Genomic DNA, 17,500 nt, shown 5'->3' with positions numbered 1-17,500 from the left:
TCTACCTTGATTTTTTTCCCCTGTACCCAGATATGCACCTATGTATACAGGTAGACGTAGGTATGCACATACCTGTACGTATATATGCATATACTCATTTATTATTTGTTTTACATGATCGAACACCTGCGTCATCCCTGTTGTAAGTAGTTTTTTCAACTTTATATTTTCTGACGTGACTCTATCTCTTTCTCTATCACTTTTTCCCCCTCTCGTTCTTCCTCTGTTACTACTATGTATCTCTCTTTACCCCTCTCGTTCTTCCTTCTGTTACTACTATATTCCTCTCTTCCTCTCGTTGCTCACCTATTCTACTTCCTCCCTTTGTTTCTCCCTCTACCACTCTCTCTCTCTCTTCTTTACCCCTACCTGGTCACATGCTTCTGGTCACTAATCCTTTTCTTCCTTGGCTATTGCCGAGCAAACACGTGAACTTACTTTGTTCCTACTTTCAGTTCGTGCCTCACAGTGTTCATATACACATAATTTTTCACGTCTGGCCGCATAGCCTTTTCCGTTTGTTTTCCTGTCTTGTTTTTTATCCGCCACTATATTCCTCCATGGCATGGGTTTAATTTGTGTATACAAATTTAATTTGCGGTCCATGGGAAGAGCCGTTTTAATGATGCATCCTGCCCAACTCTTCGAAACGCCGGTGTTAAAATGGGGGTAGCTGATGAAGGAAAATGTTCTCTATGTGGCTTGTGTGTTTTCTGTACTCTAGTTATTATTATTTTCTTGTTTACGTTTTGTTTGCAATGTCCTGTACCCAGATATGCACCTATATATACAGGTAGATGTAGGTATGCACATACCTGTACGTATATATGCATATACTCATTTATTATTTGTTCTATATATATATATATATATATATATATATACACACACACACACATATATATATGCGATGGGTTTCTTTCAGTTTCCATCTTTCAAATCCACTCGCAATGCTTTGTTTGGCACAAGACCATGGTAGAAGACACTTGCTTAAGGTGCCACACAGTGGGACTGAACCCGGAACCATGAGCAAAAGCAGAATCACTGCAATAAAACACATTGACTCTTTAGTATTTAAACTGACCATCTCCGACCAGTTTTAATGTTGAAACTGACCAGATTCAGCCTGTAACACCTACCCTACAATGTCATTGTTAATATAAACGATCTCATCATTGAAATCTTGAAGCTACCCAACAATGCATGATTGATTGAAAACGATTTGAATAAATAAACAATACTTTTGACGGAGTGATCTGAATGCCAAGGGGTTAAAGAATGTCGAGGAGTTATTCTATTGAAATAAGTCATTAGATAAGAAACATTTAATTCCATACTGAGGTGTTAGTGTTTAAAGGGGAAAAGAAACTGAATTAGAAAGAGAATCACATCAGACAGATTCACAATGATTCTAAGAATACAGATTGCTGGACTTTGTTTGGGAAAATGTTAATCCCTCTGTTCATTTCAACTAATTAAATGCCTAAAGACTGGTCTAAATTAAAAGCTTTCATTATCCTTTGTTGAAAATAAGATTGAAAATCGACACATATACAGACGTATATATACATTCACAAATATGCACATATGTCTGGCACATACTGTCAGTAATTACTCAGGGTAGGCAGTTGGTGACGTTTATATAGTAAAACACGTAAAGAAATAAGCGAAACACAGGCACAGGACTAATTTGAAGGCAGAATTACTTCTGCCTTTATAATACATAAAGAAAACATTGTTGTACGAATGTACGCAGCATGTGTACTACAGCTGTATTATGCATAGTTTTAATACTGAAATTGAAAAGCAAGGGCGAATTATGCCTACCGAACAACCATGCTACATGGCAGTGAAACATGGGCTGTAACTGCTGAGGACATACGTAAGCTCGCAAGGAATGAAGCCAGTATGCTCCGTTGGATGTGTAATGTCAATGTGAATACCCGTCAGAGTGTAAGTATCTTGAGAGAAAAGCTGAACATTAGAAGCATCAGTTGTGGCGTGCAAGAGAGACGATTGCGCTGGTATGGACATGTGGTGAGAATGGAGGAGGATAGCTGCGTGAAAAAGTGCCACACCCTAACAGTTGAGGGAACCCGTGGAAGAGGTAGGCCCAGGAAGACCTGGGCTGAGGTGGTGAGGCAAGACCTTCGTACATTGGGCCTCACCGAGGCGATGACTACGGACCGAGACCTTTGGAAATGGGCTGTGCGTGAGAAGACCCGGCAAGCCAAGTAAGATCGTTGCCAGTGCCCCTGGACTGGTTCTTGTGCGGGTGGCACATGAGATGCACCATTTTGAGCGTGGCCGTTGCCAGTACCGCCTGACTGGCTCCTGTAGGATTTTCGAGCGAGATCGTTGCCAGTGCCCCTGGACTGGCTTGTGCGGGTGGCACATAAAAGACACCATTTCGAGCGTGGCCGTTTTCGTGCGGGTGACACGTAAAAGCACCCACTACACTCTCTGAGTGGTTGGCGTTAGGAAGGGCATCCAGCTGTAGAAACTCTGCCAAATCAGACTGGAGCCTGGTGTTGCCATCCGGTTTCACCAGTCCTCAGTCAAATCGTCCAACCCATGCTAGCATGGAAAGCGGACGTTAAATGATGATGATGATGATGATGATGAATAGTTTGTTCTCCATGCTGGCATGGATTGGACAGTTTGATAGGTATTGGCCAGCTCAAGGGCTGTCCAGGTCCCATTTGTCTGTTTTGGCATGGTTCTATGACTGGATGCCCTTCCTAATGCCAATCAACTTACAGAGTGTACCGGGTGCTTTCACATGGTGTTGGCACCGGCACTTTTTACATTCGATAAATGGACAACCCAGAATCGGATAATGCAGGACCGGTTTCTGACTCTTCAAATACCTTTGTCAACGTAAATTTGATCAGTCTTCATCAGCTGCATTTGCCTAGACAATATTTCAAATATTGCTACATCGATGCCAGTATACTCACCTGAATACTTTGCCGTTAACAGAACGAGAGCAGTGAAAAAGTTTTCAATGAAAAATAAAATATTGCAATACAAATAAAAATGTATTACTTTCCAGTAAAATGAAACATAGGTAAGTTAAGTTAGAGGTTATAACAACCGTCCCAGGATTACTTGTGTCCAATGAATCCATTGGTGTATTACCTATATTTAATGATGAGCATTGGTATTAAAGCTCATAAATGATAGGCAATGATAAGAATAAACCTAAGTTTATCAATATTCAAGGAAAGCAAAAAATAGAGATAAAATTGATGAATAACAATTGATTTACATCAATTATCATTTATTAATTAATTACAAAAAGACAGTATCCCAATTAACAGCTGTTTCTGTTAGCATGATTCCAAGGCTTAACCACCACCACAATAATAATAATAATAATCATAATTGTTATCATTGTAAGTAATTAATTGTAGCCATTTGAATCACGGAACTTAATCAGAGTGGATAAGTAAATAAAATTAAATTAAAAGGGAAAAGAAGAAAGTGAGAATGGTGATAATCCATTCATGCTACATGCTGACCCATATTTATATATGCATGTGTATATATACATGTGTGGAGGTGCAATGGCCCAGTGGTTAGGGCAGCGGACTCATGGTCAGAGAATCGCGGTTTCGATTCCCAGACCGGTAATCCAATGATCCAATGAAGGTTAGTGACAGTAGAAGCATCCTGCCATAGAAGATCTCCCTTAACTCTTTTGTTACCATATTTCTGTTGAGAGGCTCTGTGTTTCTTTCAATTAATTTTAACTATAACGAAGAATTTAGTAAAATAACTTCGTTATCATTAAGCAGTTTCAACCAGGTTGGTATTGAAAGGGTTAAATTCCATCTGATCCAGCCAAGCATGGGAAAGTGGATGTTAAAACGATGATATATATATATATATATATATATATGAGAGAGAGAGGAAGAAATGTGTGTATATATGTGTATTGATTTGTGTGTGTATATATGTGTATCGATTTGTCTATCTGTTAAAACTTAATCAGTTTTGTTTGCATTTGACCTCATCTATAATAAACAGGTTACTTTAAATATTTGCTATTGATTAATATTTGAACAGCATTTCATTTCTACTTTACTAATTAATGATGGTTATTTGAGTGATTAGCCTGGAGAATAATAATTATATGTAGAAAAATAATTATAACAAGACAAGGATGTGTTATTGTCTTCATCTTCTCTGTTAAAATTAGTATTCTTTTTCATCTTCACTGTAAATTTACTGAGAAAATGATGACACGGCATATGTTATGTTTATTAGAAATTATGATCGAATCAGTTTAAATGCTTTTTGTTTGTGATGTTAGTGTGGAAAACTTGTTAGCATGAATTAGATGGAAGTGTGTTTTGTTGTAGGGTTTTTACAGCTGGATGCACTTCCTGTTGCCAACCCTGACCTGTTTTTTGGAAGTGAGGGTTTTTTTTTTGTTCCAGAGGAGTTCATGAGTTCAACCAAATAAAGTGTCTTCTACTATAGCCTCGGGCCGACCTAAATCTTGTGAGTGGATTTGGTAGATGGAAACTGAAAGAATCCCGTTGTATATATATATATATATATATATATATATATATATATGTATGTATGTATATGTTTGCATGTCTATGCCATCGCTTCACAACCGATATTGGTGTGTTTATATCTCTGTAACTTAGCAGTTCAGCAAAAGAGACCAACAAAATAAGTACTAGGCTTACAAAAGAATAAGTCCTGGGGTCGATTTGTTCGACTAAAGGTGGCTGCTGTCAGTTTGTACCAGGGTCGCCATCAAGACGTCAGGTATTCTGGGACCCCATACTACTGGCTTCCTCTGTGAAACAGGGTCAACGGCAGCCTGTCAAAAAAAAATGAGCCCCTGCAAAATACAGCGGCTGCTGCAGCAAACGGCACTGGCCCTTCTCTAAGGCAATGCCACTGCGGTCAACCACAAGGTATGGCTGAGCTCACCATTTGTTCCGGGGTATGTGGCCCATGGCCCCCCCTCCTACTCCATCTTCTACTGATTTACCCCCACCTTTGGTTTTTCTTTTCTTTCTTATCTCTCTCTCTTCCTCCTTCTTTGTCTTCAAATGTCAAAGGTGACCTCATACACCAATTTATATCAACACCACCTGGCGTTTATTTTCTTTGATAATTCTGTAATGGTCGTTGACTTCTGAGACATTATAATTCTTCTCTCTTCCAGGCTCAATGGTTCAGTCGCTGTCATGGAACGACTCTTGCAACATGCTGGCCACTCTCTCAGACGACCGCTTCCTCATATACTACTACCCTAATGCCATCTACGTCGACAAAGATCTCCTGCCAGAAGTCACCGAAGAGAAGGACACCAGGTAATTTCACAAGTTGTTATACTTTGCTTTCCTTTTTTTTTTTTTTTTACTTCTTATTTGTGTCAGTCATTCGACTGTGGCCATGCTGGGGCACTGCTTTGAAGGGTTCAGCCAAACTACTGACTCCAAGAGTTTGATTCCAGGCAATGACCTGAATAATAATAATAATAATAATAATAATAATAATAATTATTATTATTATTATCATTATTAGCTACTGCCTCAGTGGTCTTGCGGGTATAATAATAATAATAATAATAATAATAATTATTATTATTATTATTATTAGCTACTACCTCAGTGGTCTTGTGGGTATAGACACAGAGACATAGCAACGTAAAACCTTGCTTGACAAGGTTCGATTCTGCCTCTCGGCAGTTGACGTTTTAATGATGGTGCATCAGCATAGCCGCAGCTCTAAGCTGAAACTATATATAAAAAAATAAAATAAAATAAAAAAAATAGTAATAATAATAATAATAATAATAATTAATAATAATAATAATAACATTGAAAAAATACCTTAGGAATGAGAACCCAGGTTCGAAATTTCCCCAAGACACCTGATGAAGGCTGGAGGGTATATCAGCCGAAACGTTGTGTTAACAAACAAGATGAGGACAAATTGCCGTCAAATGTAAATAGTGTAAATAAAAAGATTAGATACTCTGTTACTAATCTTAGCTATCATAGAACAGTACATTATATATATATATATATAACATAAGGAAGGAAGCTAGAGGCAACATAAAGACAAAAAGGAAAAATTCAATTCTCAATAACAGTGGCTGAGGGTGTAGGGTAGCACCTATATTGCTAGAAACAATAGTCAAAGACCTTTATAGACCCTTATATATATATGACAAGCTTCCACACAGTTTCCATCTACTAAAGTTACTCACAAGCCATTGGTCAACATAGGGCTATAATAGAAGACGCTTTCTCAAGGTACCATGCAGTGGGATTGAACCTATATATATATATATATATGACTGACTTCCTCACAGTTTCCATTTGCTAAATTTACCCACAAGGCATTGGTCATTATGGAGCTATAGTAGAAGACACTTGCTCAAGGTCTCAAGGTACCATGCAGTGGGATTGAACCTATATATATATGACTGACTTCCTCACAGTTTCCATCTGCTAAATTTACCCACGAGGCATTGGTCATTATGGGGCTATATTAGAAGACACTTGCTCAAGGTCTCGAGGTGCCATGTAGTGAGATTGGACCTGTGGTTGTAAAACAAGCTTCTTAATCACACAGCCATGCCAGCACCTGGGGTCTAATGGTTGCATGAAATATTTGGAGATGTTGCAAAGTGTCTGAGAACAATTCTTTATGACATGTCATACCTGCAAACTCTAAAAGAAGTGGTGATGTATGATGTTAGAAAGTTTGATAATAATTTAATAAGATGACACACGATAATTCCTGCAGATGTGTTTATGGAATATGTGAGTTTGGAGAGAGAGCTAGCAATTCTGTTAGTGTATTTGGTCTGTGCTGCTAACGAGTTATGAGTTTATTGGCTGTAATTTAAAGCAACAATTAATACATTTGTGGAAATTGTAATGTTTGGTGAATAATGGTGATGATTAAGACAGGAGAAAGCTAGTTCGAAGACTACAGATCCAATCCATCACTGGAACTGTAAAAATGTGTAAAACTTTCCAGAAGTTTATCATTTAAATATGTATGAGCATGTCTAGATATGCAACTATATGCATGAGAATACATACATAAAACATATAAATCTGCACGTATACATACATACATACCCTGTTGTTGATGTTGAAATTCCAATGAAGGAACATTGGATCTAGGTTAGCAAACCGATTCTTTCTCTATTGGCAAGAAATCTTGAAATAAACTGAATAATGACATACATACATACACACATACATACATACATAAATGCATGCATGCATACATATATGCATACATACCTACATACACACATACATACATACACACATACATACACACCTATGTACACACATACATACACACACACACACCCCTACATATGCATGCACACATACATGCACACATACATACACACATACACGCACATACATGCATACATACTCACATGCATACATGCTTATATACCTACAATAATCCACCCACAACACATACATACATATACACACATGTACGTATGTACATACACATATAATACACACATGCATGCATACATACATACATACATGCATGCATATCTATATACACATACATACATATGCACATACATATATACATGCACACATACATACACACATACATATATAACTGTGTCTCAGTATATACTTCTTTTGTTTGGAAATATTTTATTTTCTAAAGTATGAAGCCAAAACCCCCACACACACGCACACACACACACAAATATGTTAGACAGACACAGGAAGTCATGATTTAATGTTCGCTGAGAGACATACATAATTTCATATACCAGCAGAACACACACACACACACATATGAAAGTATGTTTATTTGTGCTACTGAGAGGTGTATTTGTGTGTGTGTGTGTGTGTGTGTGTATCATTTTCAAATATGTAAATATATATATGTGTGTGTGTATGTATGTATGTATGTATGTATGTATGTATATATCTGTGTATGTGTATGTAGATATTTGTTAGTCTGCAGTTATATCTTTATGTGTATGTTTGTACATAATTATATATAGTTACAAGTATCAGGACATATCATAGACATCTATTGATGTAGAGAGAGATATCTTTATATATATATATGTGTGTGTGTGTGTGTGGCGGAGGGGGGGTGTATCTGCGTATCCACGTATGTGAGACTGTTGTATAAATTGGCTGTATTGTTTATGATGACATTTGAGGTCCATAGCTCTTAATTATATTGAAATAAATCTCTCCAAAAACATGATGTCAGCGTTGTGATAATCTGTGTGAGATTGATAGCTTCACGAAAAACAATGTCAAAGAATAATGGCAAAGCAAATTAGTTTTAAGACTTTTGGTCTCATTGATATTACATAAAGTAATATTTTGACTATGGAGAGCTATTTTGAACTTGAGATTTCTTATTAGACACGAGAATATATTTTTATATCAGCTTTTTGTGTTGTTGTCATGATTAAATTTATTTAATCGATTCCCACACTGGGCTTTATGTTTCTAGACATTCACCTAGCGTGTTAAGATACTTATAAAGTGTAAAACTTATCTGTGTTTTTCTTAGTTGAAAATTGATGAGTTCTAAATGTGAGACACGAAATAGCTAGCTGTGACCTCTTAGTGAGCGGCAGAACTAGGTAACAGCACTGCTACCATTTCTTTCTTTCGTTGCTTACAAGACAATGAGAAAGCCACTAAGCAGTCGCTTGCTTTGTTAGTAGAAACGGCTGGTTGTTCCTCAAATCCTGCCTTACCATTCATTCTATTAATGGTGATGTGGAAGGATACATTGAGCTGTGCAAAAACAAAAAAGCAAATAATATCAGTTCCGCTGCAAGGCACCTTGGGAAAGTATCTTCTACCTTAATCCCAGGCCGACCAAATCCTTGCAAGTGGATTTCATTGATGGTGACTGAAAGAAACCTGTGCGTGTTTTGCAAGATTCTTGACATGAAATCGTGTGTTGAAACCAGATATTGTTGTATTTGTATTGAAAGGGTTAAGAATTGTTTCTCTATTTTATATTTTAACCCTTTCGTTACCATATTTCTGTAGAGATGTTCTGTGTTTCTTTCAATTAATTTTAAATATAACAAAGAATTTAGTAAAATTACTTGGTTATCTTTAAGCTAGTGTTAGGAACATAAATTGCGACTAAGGTTTGGTGGAAGATTTTAATTCAAAACTTATGAAAACAAGACATTTGTACTACAGAGCCAGAGCCAGTTTCAGCCAGAGGTGGTAACAAAAAGGTTAAAGTGATCTCAGTTTAAAAACTTTCTATGAAAATTCAGTGTTGATTTATGTTCCAAATCCCAGCTTAACCCCTTAGCATTCAAACAGGTCATATCTGGCTCAAATATTCTCCCTGTTTTATGTTCAAACTAGCCTGATCAAGCCTCTCAAACCTAGCTTACAATGTCATTCTAAAAATAAGCAATTACCCCACCAAGATGCCAAAACTATGATTAATTCAAAACAATGTGAGTGCATAAGCATTACATTCGGCAGATTAATCTGAACACTAAGGGGTTAATAAAGACAAAATTATTTTACTAATTTCTTCGTTGTTTTCAAAATTAAACGAAAGAAAGCCAGGGTATTAAAAAAAAATATGGTAACAAAAGGGGTACAGTAGTTAGTTTGTACTATAAAACAAAATGCAGTCTCATCTGTTTTGTTAAACAGGGTCCACTTGGAGTTGGGGCAATCACAAAATTGCATTGGTTACATTTTAAAGTTTCTAATTCTTTCTTTCATTTTGATGGTAATACCATGGATAATCCCCAAGTGAGTTTAATCTGTGATTTAGCTTTGATCCTATTGTCAACACTTTGGCTTCACTTTTGTATGACCACATTTCAGTGACTGAGACAAATGGAAAAGGTAAATAAATAGAAGATGTAAAATTAGGAAGGGCATCCAGCCATAAAAACCATGCCAAACAGACCTTGGCAATGCTGGTGCCATGTAAAAAGCTCCCAGTATGCACTGTGAAGTGGTTGGCATTAGGAAGGGCATCCAGCCCTAAAAACCATGCCAAAATGTCAGAGTAGACATTGAGGCCTGATGCAGCTCTGCAGTTTGTCAGTTCCTGTCAAACTGTCCAACCCATGCCAACATGGGAAACAGACGTCAGATGAAGGTGATGAAGATATTGATGATGATGCTGGCAGTACTGGTGGTGGTGGGGATGATGATGATGATGAAGAGGAGGAGGACGACGACGACGACGATGGCATACGGAATCATAAATGGTGGTGAAGAATGATAAATAAAAGAAACACCAAAAATACAATACTACAAAGAATACAAAAATAAAAAAACAAAAAAAAAACAGAGCTGAAAGTTTGTAAATAAGAAAATTGAGATGTTCTATGTTTCTGCTGCAGACACCTCTACATTGTTGATATGGTAAATGGTGCCAGTGACACTTCTGTGTTATATTTCAACAGCTTCAGAAACCCTCTGATACTGGATATGGATACGTTAGCATGGTATTGGAACGAAGGGCAGGAAAACAGAAACCTTGTTAGGAAATATGCCAAAATAATGACAGAAATAGTTTGTGTGACCTGCATCAGTTGACCCGTCATAAAAACCAAAGAATTTGCTTGGTTCGAAAGTAATTCATAAATTGTCTGTCTAAGCTTTTTGTTTGAGACTGTTATCATCTTTCATTCCACTTGCGGCCTGCTTTCTCCTTCAACGGTCAGCATCACAACAGGTCAGATAATTATTGAAGCTTAACACCTATTTCATATTCGGCCCGAGGTATGGAATTAATGAGCTGCTTCTGTTGTTGGTCAACTATAGTACTTAGTGCGTATCGACTTAACCGCTCCGTACATTGTGTTGAATTCTGCTTCTTTCTTTCTATCTATCTATCTGTCTATCTATCTATCTATCTCTCTATCTTTCTTTCTTTCTGTTCCACTTATTCTTCTTCCCCCTTTTCTCCCATCTTCCTCCTCCTCCATTTCCTTCTTCTATAGTTGTAATGTTGCAATGTGTGTGTTCTAATAGTTTTGTTGGCACATAACAGATGCGCACAGATGTGTGTATGTATATACATATATATTTCTTTTATTCATTTACACTTTTACTTCAGTCATTTGACTGCGGCCATGCTGGAGCACCACCTTCAGTCGAGCAAATCGAGCCCAGGATTTATTCTTTCTAAGCCTAGTACTTATTGTATCGGTCTCTTTTGCTGAACCACTAATTTGCGGAGACGTAAACACACCAGCGTCAGTATCTAGCAATGGTGGAGGTATCGCACACGCACACACACACACACACACACACACACACATGATGGGCTTCTTTCAGTTTGCGTCTACCAAATCCACTCACAAGGCTTTGGTCAGCCCGAGGCTATAGTAGAAGACACTTGCCCAAGGTGCCACGCAGTGGGACTGAACCTGGAACCATGTGGTTGGTAAGCAAGCTACTTACCACACAGCCACTCCTACGCCTATATATATATATATATATATATATATATATATATATATACACACATGCACACTGTATGTATATATCTACAGATACACACACACACACACACACACACACACACACATTCATGCATGTATACATAAACTCTGTCAGACATAGAATATTTAATTTCTTTTTAAATTTGCTTCCTTAATTTAATCGCTTATTAAAGAGGTGTTGTCTTGCAGACTCACAAACACACACACACTCATCTAACGCTGTTGCTTAATAACGGTGAGGCTGAGGACGATGGCCATAAAGATAATGGCTTCTAATTTCGGCACAAGGCCAACAATTTCGAGGGTAAGGGGTTAGGGGGTTAGTTGATTATACTGATGCGGGGGGTGGATAATGGAAACAGGCTTTTAGCGTCTTTCAAACCAAATTAATAACTTTGGTTACATTACAAATATTAGTCTTCTTCAGCATTCTATTATCTTAAAAAAAAATAACCATGTAAAATATGAAATGTGACCTGCACTATTGGTAGACACCAACACTGTGTTGGCTGCGTAAGTGGAAATGGCTATTAAATTATTAATTGTTTATCGGTATTGATAACAATGCTGTTGTGTTATTATTATATGGTATTATGTGGCTGGTTCCTACATTGGAATTAAGACAAATCTTTTACAGCATCATTTGTGAATGTCTGAGCAATTCTATTATCAAAAAAGCAATTCTGTTGCATTTTTTTTTTTTTTTTTTTTTTTTTTTTTTTTACATGCTGCTACAAGAAAATTTTTTTTTTACCATTCCAGATTATGCTGCTGTACATTGCATCATCTTCGGATAGTTTCCCTTTCTGCTATGGAACTTTGCTTTTTTTTTTTAATTTGTTTTTTTTTAATTTGTTTTTTTTTTAATTTTTTTTTTTTTTCTCTTCTATCTCCATGCTGGGATGTTTCTGAAACTTAAAAGAATGTCATTCCATCTTAGATTATTTTACCATATTGGTAGGCACAGATGTGGGCTGGGTGGTTAAGAAATTTGCTTCCTAACTACGTGGTATCAGGGTCAGTCCCACTGTGTGGCACCATAGGCAAATCTTTTGTATTATACAAGGGTGAGTCAATAAGTAATGCCATTTTGTTTAGGACAGGTATAATTACCAACACAGGAACATGTATCATACATCAAAATGAAGCTGGTCCTCTGTGGATCACATCCCTACTTCTCAACTTAGACACCTTTTCTCTCAATAGCAATGTTCCACCTTTGAATGAGAGCATGTATCCCTGCCCCGTAAAATTCTGTTGACTGTTCTTTGAACCACTTCTTCATGACAGTTTACACTTCCTTGTCATCAGATTTAGCGCCTTCAGACTATTATCTCTTTGGCGCCACGAAAGAGGGTTTGAGAGGCAAACATTATTCCAGTGACGAGGAAGTGAAAACTGTCGTGAAGAAGTGGCTCAAAGAACAGTCAACAGAATTTTACGGGGCAGAGATACATGCTCTCATTCGAAGATGGAACATTGCTGTTGAGAGAAACAGTGATTATGCTGAGAAGTAGGGATGTGATCCACAGAGGACCAGCTTCATTTTGATGTATGATACATGTTCCTGTGTTGGTAAATATACCTGTCCTAAACAAAATGGCATTACTTTTCGACTCACCCTTGGTACTGTATATTTGTAAATGGTCATCCCACCTCCTCCTCCTCGTCCTCATAGTCTTCCTTTCCCTTTCTGTCCCTTCTTCCTCCACCCCTCCTTGTCTACCTCCTTCTCACCTTCTTCCTTCTCCTATTCCCCCCCTCATTTAACATCCTTTTTTTTCCTTGCTGGCATAGGTTGGATGGTTCAACAGAAACTGATGAACCAGAGTGTTGCACCGAGCTCCAGTGTCTCCTTTAGCATTGGTTTCTATGGCTGGATGCCCTTCTTTATGCCAACCATTTCACAGAATGAATTGGGGGCTGTCTTGCATGGCACCAGTACTGGGCACTGGTGACGTCACCAAGTACTCACCAGACAAGACCCCCCCCCTCCACCTTGACTGAGCAGGAGATACTTCTGAGGGATGTGAAAGCATGATAGAGGGAGAGGAGTAAAGTGTCTTGCTGAAGAAGTGAACACATGATTTCCCCAAACAGAGAGAAATAGATGTGAGGTAACGGTACAAGGTGAACATGTGAGAAACAACAGGGATAGAAGAGCCAAGCTGGTGGGAAGGCAGGTAATTGTGCAAGAGTGAAAAGAGCGTGCAACTGCGGAAAATTTCAGAGAACACTGCGTACAAAGAATCAAGAGGATTATCAATGAATTCCTTCTTACATGTCTTTATCTTTGACTGAATGTGCATATGTGCATATGTGTGTGTATTTCTGCATCTGTTTCTGCATATTCATGCATTTCAGCATGTGCTTGTGCACCAGCAAATTTATGTCAGAATTAACACCATTACAATTTTTACTAAACTAAGAAGTGTATATAATAATATAACGCGCTATCAATATTTACTCTTATTGAACTTCATCGAAATGTTTCTCCTCCTATCTTCTGCTCCCCACTGCCATCCGTCACCACCCAACTCCCATTTATTTTTATTGCTGTTTCGTTTCATATCTTCTGTTCCCGATATCTTGAAATATAAACTTTTATTTCTTTATATTGTTATTTCAAGCTTGTCATTATCTATTTATTTATCTTTTTTATATCTTTATTTTCCTAAAAATATTTTTCTTCCAATTTTATGCTTGTCAACTGATCCAGTAACTGGCTTATTATTTTGTACCACTATTATTATTATTATTATTATTATTATTATTACTATTACTATTATTATTATTATTATTATTACTATTATTATTATTATTACTACTACTATTATTATTATTATACCCATTATCATTACTAGTATCATCATCATCATTATTATTATTACTATTATTATTAGTTGAAAAATGTTCCATCTCCCCATTCTTTTCTTCTTCCAGTGGCTCACATTTGCCTCGATTCCATGGTTTCATTTGGATATTCCTTGTTTTGTAGTTTTTTTTTAAATTTTAAAATTTCTTTAATTCATGGTTCTTCTCACACAGAATTAGCACAATCGTCGCTATCAGCGCCAAGACCATTACCGAAACAACAGCAGCAGTAGTATTGGTGGTGGCAGTCGTTGTGGAGGTGCTGGTGCTGGTAGTAGTTGTAGTGGTAGTAGTGGTAGTAGTAGTTCCATTTGACTTTGCCTTCTTCACTGCAGACAAAAATCTTTTGGCCCCGCCGCCTCATAATTAACCCCTAACACCATTGCTTATATCATCTATCGATTGATCCATCCTGCCATCAGTGCCACAAAACCAGCCCCCTTATGACCACCACCACTCACAACACTGACATCATCATCATCATCGCTGTGATCATCATCGTTGTCACCATCATCATCATCATCGATATGTCATTATTATCTTCAAACTATTTTTACCTGGCACCACCACCACCACCACCAATTACAACAACAACGACAACTACTACAACAGCAACATCATTATCATCATAGCATTATCATCAGGAGACCACCCTTACCCGACACAACCACCACCACCACCACCACCACTATGACCACAACTACCACTGCCACCACCATCATCATTACCATTGTCATTATCATCAAACCACCCTAACCTACCACCACCACCACCATGTTGCTTGTGTCACTGTGCCACTGGTTGTGCTGTGCTGGTGGTGTGGGTGCAGTACTGCTAGTACTGTCGTGGCACTGTTGGTGTTGTCATAGTGATGGTGGTGTCACTGTGGTGCTGGAGTACCCAACATTTTGCTGTTGGTCTAAGTGTGCCACTTGTAGTGTTGTCCCAATGCTGGTAGAGTCAATGCAGCACTGGTGATGTTGTCATGACGCTGACAGTGTTGTTGTAGTGTCGGTGGTCTTGTCATAAGGTTGGTGATGCTGTCATAGTGCTCATAGTGTCACCATGGTTTTGGTGGCACCGTCATGGTGCTGGTGAAATCAGCACGGTGTGAAAGTGTTATCATAAAGCTAGTGCTGTTGTCATGGTGCTTGTGGCATTACCATAGTGCAGATGGCATCATCATGGTGCTGTTGGCATCGTTGTGGTACTGCCGGTGTTGGAAGTGAAGTGGCGCGATGCTGACATGTAATTTTATTCTTTTCTGTCAGTTTGGTTGGTTGAATATTATCTGCAATAATAAGGAGGGTTGTGTTGGTTATTTTACATGTTTTCTGCATCTTTGCTTATTGAAGTGTACATATTAAGTGGATGTTCATTCCTGCAGATGTTTTTGCATGCATGTGTATTCGTGTACTTGTATGTGTGTGCTTACCATGTCTGTGTACATGTGTGCATAAATATATATAAATATATATATACACACATACACACACAGTTTAATGGATATAACTATATCTTGAGTAAATGTACATGAGACTATATATATATATACACACACATATATATAAATGCATATGTGTATAATATATGCTAATATATGTTTATCTATACATATATACGTATATATATATATATATATATATATATATATATATATATATATATATATATATGTATATATATATATATATATATATGTATATATATATATATATATATATGTATATATATATATATATATACGTATATATATATATATATATATACATATATATATATATATACACACACACACACACACACACACACAAACACATATATATATGTATATCTACAGATATGCATATGTACATATGTTAGTGTATATGATCTAGAATGTATATTATACAAATTATACTAAATGTATGTGCGCGTGTATATATAATCATATTTATTTATATGTAACAGTTTTTGCAGATATTTCTCTCTTTGTGTATATGTATATATGTATACATGTATGTACATGTATATAATACATACATACACAGACACACACACATAAAAGACATAACGAAGTAATAGAGGTGTAATTCTTATACTAAAGGTGTTTCAGTTTTAGAGAATACTGTTTGATAAACATAATAAAACATTTTCTCAACGGGGAAACTTTCTCTGCTTATCTTAACAAAAAGTTGTATCGCTAACAAATATACACCCATTAAATATATATACATGTTTGTATGTGTACGAACATGTATGGAAGAAAGCCGCATTTATACACAGATGTCTGTGTCGATAAACGCATGTGCGTGTGTGTATCTGTGTGCATTTATTATTTTAAAATTTGAGAGTCTAGTCAGAGTTTCACCTCAGGCCAGCTTATTCATGTCTGTGAACATATCTATCCACTCCATGCTATGCAGCATATTAAGTTCTGTATCAGATAATATTGCCGCTAAAATATACTTTGACATAGTTTACAAATGTTACATTATGATGTTTTTGTTTTTTTTGTCTGTATGTGTATCTTACAATTGAGTTCTTCTCTTCTGATGGTTAAATAATTCAGTAGTTGTTTTGGTTAGTATTGGTTTTATTCTTCAGCAGCTTCACACAATGCCTATGACTAATGTCGTGTGTATTGTTTGCTAATAGCTTCATACCCAAGGCTTGTTGGGAAACTTGGAGTACTGTATGTGAACCTACATATATAATATGTTAACTACACACTCACACATTCACATACACTCACACACACACACAACAAGGTAATCTTATAAGTTTCCTCCCATGATCTGTATATTTATTTTGAAACCCTGCATAGATTCATGTAACCTCATGTATTCCCATCCAAATAGGAGACATGAACTAACATTCCCAAGTGGATTGCTGGAATAACTGTACTTACATATATATATATATATCATCATAAATATACAGGGATTAGCAATTGAGTTGCTTCTCCAACATACTGAAAATTTAGAAATTTTCAGTATGTTGGAGAAGCAACTCAATTGCTAATCCCTGTATATTTATGATGATAAATAGTTTTACCGATAAAGGTTTTTTTCATACTGAACTACTTGGCAAAATTGTTAATTATTAATTCTATTATTAATTGACGATTCTCTGCCCTTATTCTTG

At 36.8% G+C, this 17,500-nt stretch overlaps 1 protein-coding gene across 1 annotated transcript in view; it reads left to right on the top strand.

The window, feature by feature from the left end:
• Window positions 1-17,500, top strand: part of LOC106881077 (intraflagellar transport protein 80 homolog) — a 297,928-nt gene that overhangs the window by 161,767 nt on the left and 118,661 nt on the right. The window contains exon 14 of the mRNA XM_089337528.1: window positions 5,195-5,342. Within this exon, the coding sequence (XP_089193654.1) occupies window positions 5,195-5,342 (148 nt within the window). The remainder of the gene's footprint in view (window positions 1-5,194; window positions 5,343-17,500) is intronic.

This window comes from Octopus bimaculoides, chromosome 19 (assembly GCF_046866305.1).
Source record: "Octopus bimaculoides isolate indiv1 chromosome 19, ASM4686630v1, whole genome shotgun sequence".
Taxonomy (NCBI): Eukaryota; Metazoa; Mollusca; class Cephalopoda; order Octopoda; family Octopodidae; genus Octopus; species Octopus bimaculoides.
Note: the sequence above shows the minus strand (reverse complement) of the source record. Positions and strands in the feature narration are given on the sequence as shown.